Source organism: Atractosteus spatula, chromosome 12, assembly GCF_055471065.1.
Source record: "Atractosteus spatula isolate fAtrSpa1 chromosome 12, fAtrSpa1.hap1, whole genome shotgun sequence".
In the NCBI taxonomy this organism is placed as follows: Eukaryota; Metazoa; Chordata; class Actinopteri; order Semionotiformes; family Lepisosteidae; genus Atractosteus; species Atractosteus spatula.
The window spans coordinates 39158731-39178852 of NC_142717.1; the positions used below are offsets into that span (position 1 = coordinate 39158731).

General features: G+C 41.0%; 1 protein-coding gene across 12 annotated transcripts in view; it reads right to left on the reverse strand.

Annotated features, from left to right (window-relative positions):
* The window catches only part of ubr5 (ubiquitin protein ligase E3 component n-recognin 5), a 60321-nt gene extending 52877 nt beyond the window's left edge, over positions 1–7444 (reverse strand). For 7 of the 12 annotated variants that reach the window (XM_088928505.1, XM_088928504.1, XM_088928501.1 and 4 more), the window contains exon 1: positions 7199–7444. In XM_088928505.1, the coding sequence (XP_088784631.1) occupies positions 7199–7260 (62 nt within the window). In that variant the 5' untranslated portion in view covers positions 7261–7444. The remainder of the gene's footprint in view (positions 1–7198) is intronic. The other 5 variants (XM_088928503.1, XM_088928502.1, XM_088928506.1 and 2 more) reach the window with 1 other exon arrangement.
* Between the last annotated feature and the right edge of the window lie 12678 nt (positions 7445–20122).

Genomic DNA, 20122 nt, shown 5'->3' on the forward strand with positions numbered 1-20122 from the left:
TATGGCCAATAAAGTGATCTTATTTAATCTAATGCGGACACCAGCATCCACCAGGGCGCTGTTTCACATTCATCCCTGCTCTGTTTTTGAGCACATGACCTCCTCTACACATCTCACTCTTTTGCTGGAAACTGACTCACCCGCAGTGCACTCATATCAGAGAAGCATCCAAGTGAATATCATTTTCTGTGTATTTTAATCATCTGCTTAATTCCTGAACAGTACAGTGTAGGGCAATAAAATGCAACAGCATTTAAATTTGGCAAAAGGCAGGTCTCTCTCCAATGTTACATTTACTGTACATTTTAAATGTATTCAACATTTGATCTTTATTCTAAATAGGGTTTTCAAATGCTTCTTCATTAAGCAAAATGTTATAGAGAAATACCACTCAGGATCTTTATAAGTGTTTCCATGCAAACAACTAAGAAAGCGTTGTTTCTGATTTGTGCAAGCCAGGTTATGTAAAGACCTGCAGAACTTAAACCCTATACGTCATTGAACGGGTGCATAAAACTTCAGCTGGGTTCTTAATACAAGTCTTATACACAGCCATGGCAGACATGACAGTTCAGCCTGCTGAAATCTGAAGCCCATATGTTGCTGCAGTTGCTGCAGACAGTTGGGATGTGAAAACAGTAGTAAATGAACTGAAGGAAACTTGCAGCTGTGGAACACAGTCACACCCTGGGCTTCTTCTAGACATTCACCATGTCTAGTTTGTCAAAGATAAGGATGGGATAGGTGAAGGATCCAAATGTATAGCTTCACACGTGTGAAAGATGAGTTTAAGGCATATGGTTATACACAATGCAACCGAGGTGGGCTCATGATATAAAATGCACCCGCACAGATTGGACTTAATGGGACACCATACTTCAGAGTAGAGGCTGGCGAACACAGGGTTAAAATAAATTAAGGCATAATGTCATAAGGGAGCATACGATGTGGCAAAATTTACCAAAGGCCGGAGGTTGAAAGATCTGAACGTGTCCAAATGTCAATATTTCAAAACAAGATTCCAGCCATCAAGATATATAGTTATAAACCTCTGTCACCTGTAACTTCTCCTTCGGCAGTGTTTAACACAGGGTTAGAATTAATAGTCAGTTTATTTAAATTAAGTATAACAGTGTTTCACTTCATAAATTAAGACCATGCAGATTAATCATCAATTTCTCTACGGGATTAATAAAGTATTATCTATCTATCTAAATGTTATTAAATATTTGCATTCCCAATCGAAGTGTGGTGAAGTTCACCAAACAACTACTGAAACCCCGTCCTGTATCGCCATGACCATGGTGTCAATTTTGTGTTGATACCAGTAAGAAAACCAAATGCTATTTGCAATGGGATTAGGTTAATAAACAGAAGTCAGCTCTGTGCCCCAAGACTTCCTCTTGTTGCATCTGAAAAGATTAAAAACGAAGATTACATAACACAGTTAAATTCATTTTTTTGCTGTGCCATCAAGTTTTTGTTACTGAAAAGTAATGTTTCCATGTTTTTAAAAGACATTTAAAAAAGAATATCAGTTAAACAGAAACATGGGGTACTGTTTTATTAAAGTGCAAATAAGATGCTTTATATAACTCTCTCTCCTTAGATAACCTTTTAAAGTAGAGGTTAAACTTAACTTAGAGAACTTTCCACACTGAGCTACCACTAGCATTATTTAAAATATTTCAGCTTATGCCTTTAACCAAAACATTCGCATAAAGACCTGCATTAAAAACTTTGCTGAGAAGTGTAAAAAATAGAGTGAAAAGACCACAAAACATTAAGCCTAAACTGAGAAAAGTATACAAGAAGTGATCTTTTCATTACAGGTCACAGAGGCCTATTAAATAAACAATGCAGAAGTTCATAGTTCTTATTTCTGTGCAGGTCACATTGTCATCTTTAACTGAGCAGATTGTTACTAACATTAAAAATAATGTAATGTTGTCCCAAAAAAAAGTTGCAGCAAAAAAAGTCTGATCTATTGATGACACTAGAGATTATGGAAAAACTGAAATTTCTTGTAGAGCAAGCAGTATATTTTCTGTATGATGGAGAGGGATGTCACACATTTCTATATGTATCTATGCAGTCCAAGCTGTGAAGATTTTAAGTTATGAAAGAAGAAAACTAACAATATACAAAATAAGAAAAATGAATCAACAAAAATGGGTCTCAACTCCACCATATGTTCTAGAATCAATGGCCTCAGGAGAAACTTACATCACAAATACAGGCTAGTTTATTGTGTTGTTTAAATCCTCTCATCAGCATGACTGTTTCAAGAATACGGCCCCTGCTTGATACTACAATTAAGAGAAAGCAATTACTTTCTTAAAAAGTAATTAATTGCTTAAAAAGGCAATTTGTGTATTTTAAAGCTAATTATTATTCATAAGCATGAAATGTTAATGAAAGGCCTTGGTGTATGTGTATTTTGAGCTGAGATCTGAAGTGGCATGCTAGCAATAATTAAGAAATTAAAATCAATTCAGGGATGACAAGAGGCTCATCTTTGGCAATGACAGCAACTAGCTGCTACAAGGATCTCATCCAGCCATTTCTTGAAAGATGGTGTTGGATTCAACAAGATGGCAGGGAGTAGTTGTTTCATACTCACAAACCTATGTGTTAAAGGTTCCCATTTTCACTTACTAATGCACTTCTACTTAGCTTTCATTTGTGTCCTCTATCTCAAGTTTCATTACCGACTTCTTCAGAATCAGCCAAGTTAACTCTGTAAATGCCCTAGAGAATTTTAATCCTGGAATTCAATCGCCACTTGTGGAAATTAAACATCTTCCAGGTGACTGTCCAGTCCTGGGTTCTAAATCTTTTTAGATTTAATTTGCAACTTATACACTGCTTGCTAATCCTCTTATTATTGCATAATGCAAACTTGACTTTACCAGAATCTAGTGAATTAGTGATCCTAAAGGGCATTGCACTAATTACATGCTGCCAACCAGAGCTTTCATCCCTTAGGATGATTAAAATTCACAGAACTATTTAAGCAATTTCATAACTTACAAAATCAATTTTGTATTTGCCACTCAGAATGCATGTCACAGGGAACAACAAAAGAAGAGTACATAAAGGATGTTGTATAAGGTAAAAGTATACAGTGCACAAGAATGGAACTGCTTTTTTTTCCCCACTGCGAGGTTGACATACAGTTTCCAAATACATCTCTAACAAAGCACATGCAAGAAGATATCCTCTAGAATCACAAATATCCGAGTGCCTTTTAAGGATCTGTACATTTGAGAATAATTTGTTTTAAAAGTATATAATGCCAAAGTTACCATTTCTTCCAATACAGGCAGCACTCTGTTTTTATTACACAGAACCTATAAATGCCAGCAACCAATTACATCTTATTTCCTTCTTACCCCCTTGGCAGAATACGCTGAGTGGAATCTATCTCAGCAGAGAGCACAATAAGCATCAGTGGGTGCAGTCATTGCTACAAGAAAAAACTCCAACTCGCTCTTTCCTTTGTGTCAGGGCATCTCCTACAATGATGCTAAAAGAGCCTCAATGTAGAACATTGTAAGTCTCCATTAAATTATCAACTTCTGAAGATATGGAACAATTTTCTTGTGATCAATCAGATGCAAGTTGTTAACTTAGGTGATTTAGAGATCATCTTCTAACCTCTTTATTCAGAACAGGGTCATGGGGGTGCCAGAGCCTATCCCAGCAAGCAACAGAAGCAAAGTTCACACAACATTCAAACCAAACCATAGCCAGTTAGCCCACCATTAGGGCTTTGGACTGTGGGAGGACGCCTGAGCACCCAGAGAAAAGCCATGGGAACAGAGATGACATACAAGCTCCACACAGACAGCACCCACTAAACTGAATCCAGGGTACCAACGCTGCATGGCAGGAATGCTGACCTATATGCAGCTGTGCCACCCCAATTTAGAGATCATCTATGACCAAAATCTAAAAACTCAAACCCTTAAGGGCTTAAGCCATTTATTTAATTAATAACAGAGGTGTTAACTACACTTTTGAATCAAGAGACCTATCTGGCGGATTGAGTTGGGGCTCTCCAGGCCCATGGTTGGTGAACCTTGTTCTATGTGAATGTGGACTCCAGAGAACAGTAAGCATGCCTAATATTGGTCAGTTATGTTTCAGCTCCTTGCAGGACCCAGTGCAACCTAAGATTGGTCAACCAAACCCCTAGGATTTAGAGCAGTGCCATCAGTGCTTCTCATCTCCAGACCTGGGAAAACAACCAAACCAAGCATTTTTATTCAACTGGCACCTTATCACTAGCTTAACAACACCTATAATGCTTTACACTACATAAAAATTTCAAAACTACAATTGCACTGCTTCTGTGTTAGCTTCATCTTTGTGCCCATTTCTGTGCTTACAACAACAATGAACTTAATTTCCAAATGCATGGAGAGTAACGGTCAGATCACCATACATTTTTTTAACAATAGAGAATTTTCAGCTCAGCTATGCATTGATTCATTGACCATGACAGCTGGGAATAAGATTTTAGATTTTATTTTGCCTACATGAGTGCATCTGCATTTTTCATTTCAATACGTTCCGCCAAAGCAGCCTATCAAAATCAAGAAGGCCACCCCTTAATCTTCCACAACATATGAGATTCTCATGTGAGCACTGTAAAATTCCAATATATGAGAAAGAACTTTAGAACCATGAACTGGGCTCAATAAGGGGCCATGCCAAATGTCTAGGCACACCCTGAAGTGAAACCTGCTGAACGTAATTAAAATGTAGAAAACAGTCTGGCCTGCTAGGTACACTGAATAAAACAATTCAGAATACAAAATCTCTTTGCCCCAGCACCTCTAGAGGCCAAGTTAAAACAGTTGCTTAAATGATTAAGCGGGTGCTAACCAAAAGATTGAAGAAGTAATGAAACATTTAGTTATGTTCATGGCTGACTTGGTATTTAATATTTTGGAACTGCCAAACACAAAATTAATGATAGATTTAAATAATACAATTATCGGTCAAGCATGGGTAAAGGTTTCAAGGTGCTCACGCCACAAGTATTTGTTGGTTAAGTCAGGAGGCAAGGACTCCCATATCTGTTAACTGCCAGTTTATGACCCATGAGAGACATAATACATCCTGGAAGAGAGTCATATCTGTTAAAACCATGTGCTGATAAACCAAGATTAGATGTTTCCCGAATGGCATAAGAACGTTTACTTGGACCTTGCTGTTGGCTGTTTTCATAAAATGTGCCTTTCACACATTTCTGAAATCCCCAAAGTACTGGAAAACCAACCCTGAGAAAAATTCCACAAAACGAGAATCTCATATTAAGGTTCTCTGCTAAAAAAAAAAAAACTCCAAACGAAAATAATCCGAGTTCTGAAGATAGTTTTTTTTCCCCAGAAACAGCAGCTCCAAGCATTTTTAACTTCACCTCTTTATAGGCAGGAATTCAAGGGTAGAATTATGACCCATTAATCAAGGCACAGAAGGACTGCGGCAAAAGCAATGATATAAATAGTGTTGCCATAAAGCACTTGCAACTTTAAAATACAGGGCACAACTGCCAGGGCTAAGAAATCTCTATTTACACAGATGTGATGGCTGCTTGCTAACATTCATTCTGAATTATGTCTCTTAAGAGCAGGAAGACGTTTCCTGTCTGTATATTTACAGCTCTGTCTCTCTCTTTTTCCTGGCATATCATTTCTAGATACTTTGCTTGCAATTAATCTCCCTCCGCGGGACGGAACACGGTTTTGCTTTCCTTTCCTCATGAAGGCCTCAAAGTATTTATTAATATTAATAATACTCAATACTCAAAGCCCACGACTCCCCATCTCAGTCCTCGAGATGTTTAATTGAATCTCGGCTTTAAGAATTTACTAATTAGCTAAGGAAAAACATTTTTGACAGTTAATCAAGGAATTCAGCGACATTTTACCGGTAAACATTTGTGAGTAAGCTGAAAATCAAAGTTTTGGAAATAGAAAACTTAAAATGTCCATTACATTATCGATTTAATTAAGGTGCCCATTAAACAACAGAATCCAACTGGAAATACGACCATTACGAAGCTCATTTTTAAGCGAATGCTAAACAAATAGCTAGACACGCACAATGCTTGTAACAATATTATACACTGCACTCGCGTACAATTTTACTGAAAAAAGTCGTTTACATTTAGATAAACTTTTTTTCTGCTAGTGATCGAAGCGCGACGGAATGCCATTAAAATGGGGTCACGTTACATTTCTGAATTAAAGGTCGCGGTCACTCGACGGGTTGATCTCTAAGTTACTTGAAAAATCCAAATCCATTTTTGCAAAGCTTTTCCTTTTTGTCGACGTAAAGCTACAGTTTTCAGGGTTTCCGTGTGTAACGCGTACAGTCAGTTAACTCCACAGGCCTAATCGGACACACAAAATCGCACGCATAGCAATGAAACCGACCAGGCTCATCGAAGATAAAACGTTACGCTGCGGGCTCTTAAACGAGTGTGGAAAGAAAGCGCTGATGTGTTGTTCACACAACGCCCGCTACCCCCATAAAAAAAATATCCAAAGCACACGGAGCTTGCCTTGAATCTCAGATCCCAGATTAAAAACGCACCACATCTCGAAAAGCCGCGTTCACGCGTTTATCATTTTCATCAGAAATGACAACGGGGGGGAGGGGAAATGTTCCGAGTGGTGTTTTGGGCTGCTAATCGGCCACGGAAATCGACGCTCTGGCAGCGTGGCTCTTCCAAGCGATTTATTTTGGATCCGTAAAGCCCGGCCTTGAAATAAATGCACGGGACTACCTCGGATCGAGCACCCCCAACAAGTGCCGCATAACACACAAAGGCTTCTCCGATTGCACAAAACAAATAATATTATTCCCTTTGATGTTCCCTCTCTTTTTTTTTTCGCTTTTCCCATCCCCCCCCAGCCCGCATTGTCCGTCTCAGTTCAACTTTGACTAATACGGAAACCTCCGCCAATCACCCTGCGCCGAAAAGACTGGGCGATCTGCCGGGCCTGGAAGTACTTCCCCGCAAATGCTGCACTTATTCGCCCGAGATCGACGAAACGGCATCACCTACACCGCAATAACACGAAACGCGGGGTCTTGCACCACACCCTGCACATTAATATTGATTTGAAACCCTTGCTCCCCCCTCACATACAGCACCACCACCCCGGCGCGCAAGAAATACCTGTCATTGAGCTGGTCTTCGGTCCCAGGCAACGGGTGAACCACGAAGTGTATAGACGTCATGACTTCAATCCAACATAAGACGAATAAATGCAAAATATATGGTAGGGAAATAGTGTTTCCGCGTTAGCTGTAATGTCGGGCGTTCATACAACTCGGAATTATAACGAAAGAAAAGCAGAGCCTTGATTTGCTACCCCCTCATCCACACTCCGCCATCTTAACTCTACCAGCTCCTTCGCTCTGTGATGATCAGCAGAAATACAAGCGCGACGCTGATTGGACCACGGCAGGTCACCTGACACAATGTAAGCGCGGACCGGATTGGCCGTCGAGAATAAAGACAGTCACGGGGACTGGGAGGGGTGGAGTTTATCATGTGAGAAGCCGCAGCCATGTGCTGTCAACTCAAGTTTGCTAGTGCTGCCTGTTTTGTCCATTAGGTTGAGAAACTGAGACAAGTTGTGATTAACACTGATGAAGGCCTTCCGGCATCAGCATGTCTGTGCCTTTTGTCCAATCTGCTGTGTAACATATCGAAAGTCTTAGGAAATAAGTAAACCTTGAGCAGGAGATATTAAGCCTTGAGTTGGTGCAGTTAGGACCACTTACACACTCAACACTGGTTGTACCTTGTTATGATTCAAATATTTTTAAACACAGATTAAAACAGATAATGACAGAGGTTAGTAAAACACAAGAACTTCATGAAATGAAATGATTTGAAAACATAACCAAGTTTATTAGGTACCTGTATATTTTCTTTAATGTAAGATTGATAAGAGCTCATGCTTACCTTTCTGTAGGCTATATGGAACTTTGGTCAGGTGTACTTGATAACACAGCAACATCAAAATATTTATTTTTGACTCAGTCATTTGATCATTTCTTTTTGAGAGGGCAACAATTATTTTACAAGACGAAAAAGTGTCTACTTCAAAAAATCAATCTATGCAATATTTTTAAAACTGATTTTGGAGGCCCTTGGGCTTCATGATGAGATCTTTGCTTGAAGTTCACTACCGGATTCAGGGGCCCTAATAGAGTCAGGGGCATTCATTCTGATATCACATGAACCACTATTATTGTACCGAGATTCTCTTCAATGAAGGGGGTGAGTTCTTTTGCCAGGCACTGTAAGTGAGCTTACATGTGCCAATATCTTGAGCATGTTGACTTTGAGTCACTATTATTGTTGCTCTCCCAGGAAAACAGCTGTTAACTGTTCTGGACGTGGGAGAAACCATTAGGGATACAGTTTAAAAATGACTTTGTAACATGGCGGGCAAGACTGTTTGTCATTTGAACTCCGGTACTGGTAGTGACCTTCCTCTCCGCAGTAAAAATGAAAAAAAAAAGCCAGTTTTGGCAAGCAATCTTGGGCACAAGCTGCCTTAAAATGAGATCGCTGAGGTAAAAAGGAGAGTCAAAGATGAAAGAAATGAGTGGTTCTGTGAAACAACTTGGGAGGTAAACACAGATTTTTTGCGAAGTGTTAATTTTGTCGTGTTTCTGCTTAACAAGGCGTGGGTAAAGTGCACTCGGATCCCTGAAACATCTAGCCGCTAGGAAAGCTTTTATTTTTCCCAGTTTCTCTCTAATGAAACCGATGGACAGAGCAGAGTTGGTGTAAACCCTTTACTAAGATGCTCAGGCCCCAGCACACAACCAGAATTATGAGTCCATAACTCTCGGTTGTGACCCACCAACTAGCCTCTTATTCACAGCAACCCCAAAAATTTGCATCATAGATGGAGAAGCTGCCTCCTAACTGGCAGGTACATGCACAGTATACGTGCATGACAATATAAGGACAAAGTAGCTTCCACTACTCTTTTACTTTTCAGGGGAACACATTGCACCACTGCCAGAACACAATGTTGTATTTGTGGCCTGAGGTACGACAATTACACAGCTGACAAGCTGGAGAGGGCAACTCAGGTAACATGGAGCTGGAAATACTTTCTTCCATCCATCCGTTTTCGAACTTCTCCATCCAATTCAGGGTCATAGGGGAGCCAGAGCCTACCCCGGCAAGCAGCAGGCACAAGGCCATCACAGGAAATACAGCACCTTCTTCCTGAAGGAAAAGTCAAGGAAGAATGTTGGACGCAAGGAGTAAGATTTGCCATCAAGAATGAAAACATGGATTACTTTCTGGAATCAATGAGCCCCTTAGAACTCTTCCTCTCAAATTAGCAGGGAACCTAAATCCTAACTTAATTTCTGCACGTGCTTCAGCTCTAGATTCAGATCGCATTGTTTGTGGAATCCCAAAACACTATAGATTTATTCTCTTTGGAGATGGCAGCTCCAAAGTTAAATGACTTCTCAGTCTCTGAAGTGGAACCACTGGTGATTAAAAACCATTTGCAATGGAGCCAATGGCATTTGCATTTGTCTCATTATCAAATGAGCAGTGCGTGGACTCGTCCTTACCAACATCTTATATTTCCAGGATATGGATACAAAGCATCCTGGCAACTTGATTCTGGCAGACTATGTAATTGTCTCTACCCAGACTCATAATGATGTTCATATGACTGGAACAAAGACAGGAGCTCACAACTGCTGTACTGATCAACGTCTTATCGGTTCGATTATTTCAATCAAAATGGCTACTAAACATCACCGGCAGAAGAATCGCTGTTCACAGAAAATCAATGTCAAAGCGCTGAAGGAATCAAACTGAAAAAAAACATTTTCAAGAATGCACTAGGGAGAAGTTCTCAAGTCTCAAAAAGGAACAGAAGAGAAGAGTCGATACACCTTAGCAAAACCTCAAGACAAATATCACAATAACCGCAGCAAGACATTTGGATTTGTACCAAGAACTTGTCTGATGAACATGACCGTGGGATCAGGTGATCAGTGAGCTGATTGGTCAGATGCACAAGACTTCCTGTGCACGTGCAACATAAACTCCCAGTAGTCTGCCTGACCAACAAGCTGAGGCAGCGGTCTCCTGTTATTTGAAAATGCAACTCCTAAAACCTTATCAACCACACTCTACCAGTTAATAATCATGCTTCACTTCCTGCCATTTTGATTGATTATATATGATGCGATCTGGAATAGCCTGATTCGTAGTCTAGATGGTTCATATAGATGCTGCATGCCTGTGTGTTGAGCCATAGAAGGCTGATTGTTCCTACAGGCAGGACTCCAGCATGGGGGGACGAGGCAAGTTATTGGAAACGACATGTTGTACAACGTCAGGCTGGAAGCCGGGGGGAGGGGTAAAAAACAGCACACATCTCACGCGAACAAAGAGTCTCATATTTTTTAAACCTTTTAGGGCTAATCCGTAGGGACCGGATCAGATTTCAGTCAATGTGAAAATGCAATGTGATCGTGTTGAAGTCCGCTGATATTTAGTGATACATCTTAGCGCCTGAGCTGTGTTTTTTTACAGTTAAACGGAGGCTCCAGTGCAGAAATGAACTGGAGCCAAAGGGTAGCCAGTTTTTGAGGGTTTGTAGACCTGATTGATTCAATAAAGGTAACAGTTTAAATTCTAATACTATTTCTGTAGTCATGAATAAAACACGCAAATATCTGTGGGTGACTAAAAAATATGATGAATAAAAGGAAATGCACATATACAGAAATTCATACATATTTTACATATGTGAATTGTGATTACGCAGTTGGCGGTTTGCTTCTATGGATAAAAACAGAATTTTACATATATATGATTAAATAGTATTTGCACAAACTAGCGGGGTCAGGACAAAAACCCGAAAATAAGGTACTGTAAATAGGAGGCATGTGAGAAATGGCACATGACCTCTTTATAGTCTCTGGTGATAGAGCAATTAATGAAGAGTCAAACCTGGATAAGCAAATATTTATTGACAATACAGAAATACAATCACTCCACACACAATGTTAAATGACATTCACCTGCGAGAGAAAAGGGATCCAAACAAAAAGGCCAGTGAAAAAAAAAATTAAAAAGCCAGAGGGAAGTACAAAGCAAGAGGAAAATAAATGAAACAAGTGTATTTTAATATTTGGGGTTTTGCGAATATGCGATTACTAACAAAATAATCATTATTCCATATTATGTTGCGATGTATAATATGATATCAAATGCCTTAAAGCAAACACACAGGTCTGCATTTTCCAGATGCTTGCATCCTACAGTTCCACAAAGACAGAATTCTATCCCTGTCATCAGAGCACTACGCAACACCTCAACAGGCTGAAAACAGAAAAACCCTGCCTTGAGATAAAGGGATAATACTTGGAGCTAAATCTCCTATTTTAAAAATGCCATCACCAATTAGAAGAGGCTGTTTTTAGTCTGAGCATTAGACAATACAGGAAATCTGAATGCCCTAAAATACATAAGACAACAAACTGTAAAAATGTTCAGTTTACACTGACTGAGTAATCTGAACATTTTGTAGTCCGTTCAGTTTTGTTCTCCAAAAACCGGAACAGAACACATGATGGAGATGTTTGTTGTTCTGTCTGTGTCTTCTCCACTGTTTCTCTCTCTCCCCCTCTCATCCTTTTTTCCTTGCCTCTGTATTTACGCTGTGCTCCGCTGCTGTTGAATGTTTTATCCTGTATGATTCTGTTGATTAACCACAAAGATCATTAACCAGATTAAACTGCCAGAAACCTCCTGTGTGTACCTGCCTCTTAGCTCACCTGTCAATAGGCAAAAACCTCACACGATGCCCATTGATTTAGGCTTTCTGAGGACGGCCTTGGGTAGTGCAGTCAAGATGTAAACTGCAAACTGCCACCCCCTGGCTCATAACAATTTTTTTGGTGTAGAATGTAATTTTGAATAAACTGCTGCTGTGTGTCCTGGTAACACTGTTGTTGTAAGATATACAGAAAAAGAACTGAAAGTCTGTTTGTAACCAAGTTCGTTAATACATTTACTACATGGTGATGACTTTTCTTGTCTTTCAAAGCAGTTTGAAGTGATTATGTTTTCATGAGTAGGCCCTAAACAGGCAAGGTCAATCCTTCATCCAATTCAGGGTTTGGGGGTTTTGGGGGGTGCCGGAAAGTGAAGGGCGCTGGGCAGGACCCCGGAGGGGGCGTCAGCCCGTCACAGGACACACCCCCCACTCACACCAGGGCCAGAGACCGATTAACCTGCCTACCCTCTGTTTGGACAGTGGGGGGAAACCGGAGCACCCGGAGGAGACCCACGTGAACACAGGGAGAGCATGCAAACTCCAATCTGGCTGCACCCTGGCTCCACAACTGAACCCACAGCCTCAGGGCTGAGGGCCAGCAGGCTGCTGTGGCGACACACCAACCACAGGCAGGGGTGAAACCGACAGCAAGAGGCTTTTCTTTACCCACATAGTTGTGGGAGTCTGGCACAAGTTTCCAGACATGTATTTGAAGATGATACCCCGGGTTCTTTTAAGAAAATACTGCAGTAAAACCTGGAATTAGCTTCTATCAAAGAGGCAAGATGAACAGAATGGCCCCCTATCGTTCGTAACCATCTTTAGGTTTCTCATGTTCTATAAAACGAATCGATTTAATTCAACGTATTTTAAAAAAATCATATGTCAAACTGCAGATTCCTTTAGACATTAGTTCTTCATACTAGTACATACTATACCTAAGTATGCTGCTCCTGAATCAGATAATTATAGGATTTATTTCAGAAGCAGTTTGTAAATCCTTAAAGAAAAAATAATTTAAAAATATATAATAGAGACCAAGAGAATAAGAAAACATCACGATCTTTAGACGTATTATCATTCTCAACAAAGTACCAGAATGAAAATAAACGAGAATAACCAAAACGATTTAAAAAAAACACCCAAATAACAAGCAGATATTGCCGCCACCGAAAACTTTACAGCTCAATTAGTCCGCCAGCACATGGAAACGCTCTGCTCTTCTCTTCCGCTCTGGCTGTAACTCGAGGTGAAAAACAGGAATTTGCGTGTATTGTCGACGGTTACTGATACTATAGAAAATAACGAATAACCATCTCCCACAGACACGAGTATCATTGCCATTGCTCACTCTTGCTGTCACGTTTAGTTAACTGGGAAGAAATTGCAGCTTCGGCTCAGTTAACCGCAGTTTTCCAAGTGAGGCTCTAGACTCTCCATGCCTGCCCTCTACTATCCAAATAAGGTGCTGTTTATTGCCGACTGTGCCTCATTTCCTAGCAACACAAAACTCCCTGAGCATCACAAAACTCCCTGAGCCACGACCTTCTCTTGCACCGGATATGAAATAATCAATTCGTGCAAAATTCCTTTTTAACGGCCCTCTTCACAGCCGCCCTCCTTCAACGCGTAATATAGCGCCGCTCAGCAGACAGCGGACCTCGCCCACACGTGATTTACACAAAGATGGCGAATTACTGCGTATAGTTCCCATATAAAGAGATGCTCTTTGCATTATGCCGTCTTCCTCTATGTATGTCTGGCTCCGATATATATATATATCACTTTTGTAAATGTTATTGAACATGTCACAATAGAAATATGCAACAATAATTCCTTTCAATTATATAACGCTTTTTCTGGACACTTTTTAGGCAATGGGGATTCTTCTCCACCGCTATCAATGTGCAGCCCCCACCTGGATAATGCGACGGCAGCCATTGTGCGCCACTATACTAAGCTCTTAGTGGGGAGGAGAACAGACTGATGAAGCCAACTCAGAGATGGGGATTATTAGGAGGCCATTACTGGTAAAAGTCAGGGGGAAATGTTACACCCCTACCCTTTTTGAGAAAAACCCTGGGATTTTTAATGACCACAGAGAGTCAGGACCTCGGTTTATGTCTTGTCCGAATGACGGTGCCTTCCTGACAGTATAGTGTCTGTCCCCATCAATATACTGGGGCATTGGGACCTACTCAGACCGCAGGGTAAGTGCTCCCTCCTGGTCCCAGATCATCTACGATCACCAAATATAGCTTCTACCCACCTCCAAAAACTATTGTACCTCTCACTCTTCATTATCACCTATAGGTATGGTCATATTTGAGAGTAATACTTTTGCTTCGTCTTTTTTGTGATGCTTTATCTTCCATTATTACTGGATTGACAAACAACTCAAATGTCTAATTTACGTATAGATTACAAAATAGATGACAGACAACAGTCCTGCATGCAGGATCCCACCTGTAGTGTTAAAGACACAGAACCCATGCAGGTGGCTGCATTCATCCATCTGTCATCAGAAATCCACGTATTCCTGCTGGTGAGGGTCACAGCGCCCTGGAGTTTATGGCAGAAACATAGTGAGCACAGTGAGTGGGACTACATCCTGCATGGGATCCCCAGTCCTTCACACATTACGAGGCACCAAGTAACCTGACCAGCATGTTTTTGTAAGCTGGGAGGAAACAGGAGCACCAGGACAAAAAAAAAACAACAACACTTGGAGCAGAGGAGAACATGCGAACTCCACACAGAAGTTACCCCAGCCCGAAACTGAGCCCAGGAATCAAGAGTCACGAGGCAGCAGTGTTAGCTGTTGCACTGTGAATGGTGCTGCTGGATGTTGCCATTGCTGCCGTTGAAAGGTTGGTTCTCAGAACAGAAGGATTCAAATTCAAATTCAACTTTGTCATTATACTTACACGGGTGCATAGTATGGTGAAAAGTGTTTCTCATTAGTCTCTCAGGTGCAGTGTATAAATAGAACAGCAGACAAGACAATAGACAGAAATACAATAACAATAACAGTGTAGACAAAAGTATGGTGCCAGTGCAAAATTGTCACAAACTGTGCAAATACACAAAAAGAGAATACAAACAGGACAAAAACAGTGCAAAAGTAATTTGGCGAACAATGCAAAAATAACATGGCGGTCAATAAATAGAACAACTAGTACAGTTTTAAGTACGATTTCGGCTTACATTCAGTTGTCGTGTATGTAGTGGTGTAGGAGTACAGCCATTGTGGGTCCAGGAAGAAGTGAGGAGAGATCATAGTATGATGGGAGGGAGTGGGGGCCTCACCAGCTTGACGGCTCTGGGGAAGAAGCTATTTTGGAGTCTAGTTGTGTGAGACTGGAGTGTCCGGAACCTTCTACCAGATGGTAGGGGGACAAACAAGTTATGACTGCGGGGAGTGAGGTCAGACATCATTTTGGTGGCTTTTTTCAATATAACATGCCCCAAGCCACAAACATGAGGAGAGATTTTTTAAACAAATCCTAGGAGGTGTGAGATAATCTTTTACACGCTCGGGGCTCAGTGAGGATTTAAGAGTCAAGGAGCGTGGTTGCAGTCTTAACAGCAGGAAATCTAGGTCAAAACAGCCAAAGCAATACTCGTGTTTCGTAGATGTCATCATAAAATAATCCACTTTTATCAAACCGCATTCCGAAAGGTTAACACTAAAAAAACACTGACTGTGTTTATATACATTTTAAATATAAATAAAATACCATTATAATTCATTAAGTGGGAAGTTTTACTTTGATCACACAGAGAGACATTACATTTTTGTACATTAAAAACATCACCTAATCCCTTAATCGCTCTTTGCCACAACATTATTAGAAACAAACACTTTGCAGTTTTACATGAACGGGCGTAATGGTTGTTCTAGTCGATATTTTGCAACGTGTTTCAGTCATTTAATATGCATGAAGCATTTTGCCACCTAATTGAAAATCAATTTTGATCCATTGTGCTAACAGGCATGGCGCTAACCCTCTGGGTAATTTCATCTTGTCTTAGTAAATTATAGGAGAGGGCCTGATGATCAGTTACCCATAATTAAATTACTCTTTGGCAGACAGTTGCAAACAATGGTGTCACATTTTTCAAAACGTTTTAACTATGTTTCATTATAATTATGGCTTTATTGCTTCAAACGTGAACTGTTAGGATTTCTTTAAGGGTGTAAATTGCTTTGAAGTTTTTGAAGGCTTGCAATTTAGCAATCTCCCTGTCATAACCTTCGTGTCTTACCGTCTCCGGCTATCGAACATCAGGAAAGTGCCGACATGGAAGTCTGGAGGGGCAAGATCATCCAGGCATCTCCCTCCTGCGTTCCCTCTTTAATCCCAGGAAGAGATTATCGGCTCGTCCCTCGTCTGGGTCAGGAGAGAACAAGGCCAAGCCGTTTCATCTAGTGAAAATGAATTCTCCAAATATGACTGGAATGTGTACAGAAGTCATCTTTTCTTGGCTACATTTAGTATTATTACTGCAGTATGTGGGTGTTAAACTAAATATATCAAGCTGGGTTCTAATTTAATAATAAACTTAGAATCCACTCTACAGTAATAGAAGTTCCTTCCAGAGGAGGCTTGGAGCTAAGAGCTATGCTACTGCCTCTTCTGTGCGCCCTGTGACATACCTGAGCATTACTCCAGTTAAGAACCAGACTACATCTTTTTCCTCCAAAACACTTTAACAGTACAGCTCTTTAATTTACCAATCAATGCCCCTGACACGCTTTTCCAAGAGGTAATTGAAAAGGGAGCCGGGCTGCTGATTAGATATTTCAGCCCGCTGCTGCTACCAGTTTCCTACATGCCCCTGTTGAACAGTAGGTTTCTTCTGTGGCGCCAAGCTCATCTTAGTGCACACGGGTCCAATTCCCAGTGCTTGCCTAGACTGGTATTGTAGTCAATGCCTGGAGACACTGCCAGTGATGTGGATTCTGGGCTTAGTGGATTCATACATTATTTTCTATTGCCCAGGAAGCCTTACTCTGTTGTCCCTTGTCTGCCACACGCGTGCGAAGATATTGTTCTGCTACACAGCCTGACATGACCTTTGTAGCTGAAGTGCCATGATTGTGTCACTCAGTGACGTCATTTCAGGACGTCATTCATAAATGCATCAACGGTTCCTCACAAAGAGCATTTTTAGCATTACTTGCGTATCCCTTTTGTATTTAAATGCCTGTATAACACAACATTTAAGTACATTGTGAATTATGAATGCATAGGAAGGCAGATAAAGAATTGGCAGAAAGAACACTATTATAGCTAGTTAACAAGTGCAGAATGTGAGCTATGAATGATTACACAACATTGGCCATATAGCATCCTCCTTCAAAATCCTTTAAAGTTTTTTTTTCAGTTTTCACAGTGAAAATTCACAGTGAGTTTTGAGAACATTAAGGAATTGTGTTGACTTTAATTATCACAGATTTTCCCTACAGGTTAAAATTTAGCTGTGTTTATAACTAATGCAACCCCAAGCATTTACAAACGTGTGTGCATCGTTTACAAACTCATGGTCTGAAATTCAATCCATATCCTTGAAGGAAAGAAGTGTTGTTGCAAGACGTCACCAGCAGGTGGCAGACTTATACACAGCTTCTAGTGGTGACCTTGGCCGGGTTCTTGTTTTGATGTCCACAAGCTGGCACCCCAACCCTGACCGGGATTTTCCGTTGGACCTCGTTTCCCAGCAGAGTTGAGAAATAAGAGCTGCACATTGATTTTAGTTCCTGTACAACCTGAGTCATCTCTACATAAGAATTAGGATACTATGCAACGCATGTTAACACGACTTTCTGTGCGGTTATGCAGTATGCTTGTTGTATTAATTGAATACAGGTCGACACAATTAATAATGGCCATGCAGAAAATGAAATATGCAGCAATCTGCATCCATTCACCCACTGTCTAGACTGCTGTATCAAGTACAGTGTTGTAGGGGAGCTGGAACCTAACCCAGCAAGTAAAAGGCACAATAATAATAATGATTCCTTACACATATATAGCGCTTTTCTGGACACTTCACTCAAAGCGCTTTACAGGTAATGGGGACTCCCCTCCACCATCACCAGTGTGCAGCCCCTAGCTGGTCGATGCACCAGTACGCTCCCCACACACCAGCTCTCAGTGGGGAAGAAAACAGAGTGATAAAGACAATTCATAGATGGGGATTATTAGGAGGCCATGATTGGTGAAGGCCAGGGGGAAATTGGCCAGGACACCAGTAACACCCCTACTCTTTTTGAGAAATGCCCTGGGATTTTTATTGACCACAGAGAGTCAGGACCTCGGTTTTATGTCTCATCCAAAGGACAGCACCCTTTTACAGTATCCCCGTCACTATAGTGGGGCATTAGGACCAACACAGACTGCAGGGTGAGTGCCCCCTACCGGCCCCACTAATACCTCTTCCACAAGCAGCCTTAGTTTTTCCCAGGAGTCTCCCATCCAGGTACTGGCCAGGCTCACACCTGCGGAGCTTCAGTGGGGCTGCCAGCTGTGAGCTGCAGGGTGAAATGACAAGTCAGGATACACCCCAGACTGGTTGCAAGTCCGTCACAGGGCACACGCAGACATACAGTACACTCACACCTGTCTTTGGACTTTGGTATGAAAACAGAGCGCCTTGAAGAAACCCACACAAACCCAGTGAGAGCATACAAACTTCACATACTACTACAAGGCAGCAATGCTATGTATACACTGTGCCACCCTCTGTACAGAAATATTTTCTTACACATTTTGTAGAAATAAGTATCAAACCCTCTGTATGTTTATATAAGAAGGATGGGATCATTTGTAGTTCAAAGCAGATTTATTGTTTCTGCATTAACAAATTCTTTCATTGCACAAACATAAAGGCGAGCCTTTCACTGCAACTGAAGTATGGTACACTTTGAAAAGAGAAGAAAAGAAACACAACGTTTCGGCTGTGGAGCCTTCTTTGGGTGAAGGAGGTGACCCAAAGAAGGCACCACAGCCGAAACGTTGTGTTTCTTTTCCTCTCTTTTTAGCACGGAATAAACCTTTGCCTGTTCCTTTGCAGCCTGCGCATGCTGCCGCAGCTCCCTACTTGAACGACTATAGTACACTTTGATTATTTCAGGGTCTTTTGATTATTTCAGTTTCGGAACAACTATTGTAAGAGTCTTGTCCACCAGCAGCTCTGTTGGATGCAAAGTAAAGGAATATTTAACTACTGCTTCCTCATCTATCCTCAGCAGGAAAACCTGATATAGCCTTATCCCCAGTGGGAAATCAGGATATGGCGTTTCACAAGCATCGGGCTGTTGGCTGGCCACAGACTGGTCAGCCAGTGCCAGTGGAGAAAGGGGCGGATGAGATCACAGACCCAGGACACATAACCAGCACTATCAGAGAAGCTGCACACTGGGACAGAGAAATCCAATGAGCCTTTCATTTCGTTTTCAATCAACATCGGAGGCCCCCGCTATGGTTTTAGATGTAAATTGTGAATCTTCATTTGCTGATTTTTCAAAGGGAGTTTTTTTTTTTTCAACAGAGGTTAGCATAAGCAAGGACAAATCACATTCAGGGACAGCTGGACACAGAGGTCCTGGCTTTGATATGGAAACCCAGAACAGCAGGGTAGAAACGGGCTTTCATGTTGCTCTAGAGCTACGTGTTTGCATACTTCAAGTTTAACGCTCTTCAAAGGAAATGCAAGCCATCAGTAGTAATCGCCACTGTCGTTCACATACTGTATGCACACCACATTCACATGCAAAACATTTCAATGACAGAGATCAGGGCAAAACAAATTCTGTTACTGTATATGTAGTCCATTCCTACACAGGTTTGTAATTCTACCCATTAATCTAAAAACTTAAAACAAATCCAAATTTTGCTGAAAGGATCGTGCTGCCGGTTTTTCTGTTGTTGTTTCGATTCCCGTGCCATGCTCACAAAAGCTCAGGCAGACCAGACAGACTCTGGAGAAGCACCCAGCTATTTGTCTGACACCTTTATCCAAAGCCATTTACAGAACATTTGCACCTATTTATACAACTGGGTATTTTACTGGAACAAGTCAGCAGAAGTACCATGCATAAGGGTACAATATAGCAATATCTCACCTGGGATTCAAACCCACAAGTGTACAGCTTTGAGTCTATAACTCTAAACACTGCACCACTCAGCTCCTGTGTTATGTTACAGAGTGACTAAATTCACATACAGTACATTACTTTCTGTTGGTAGAACAAG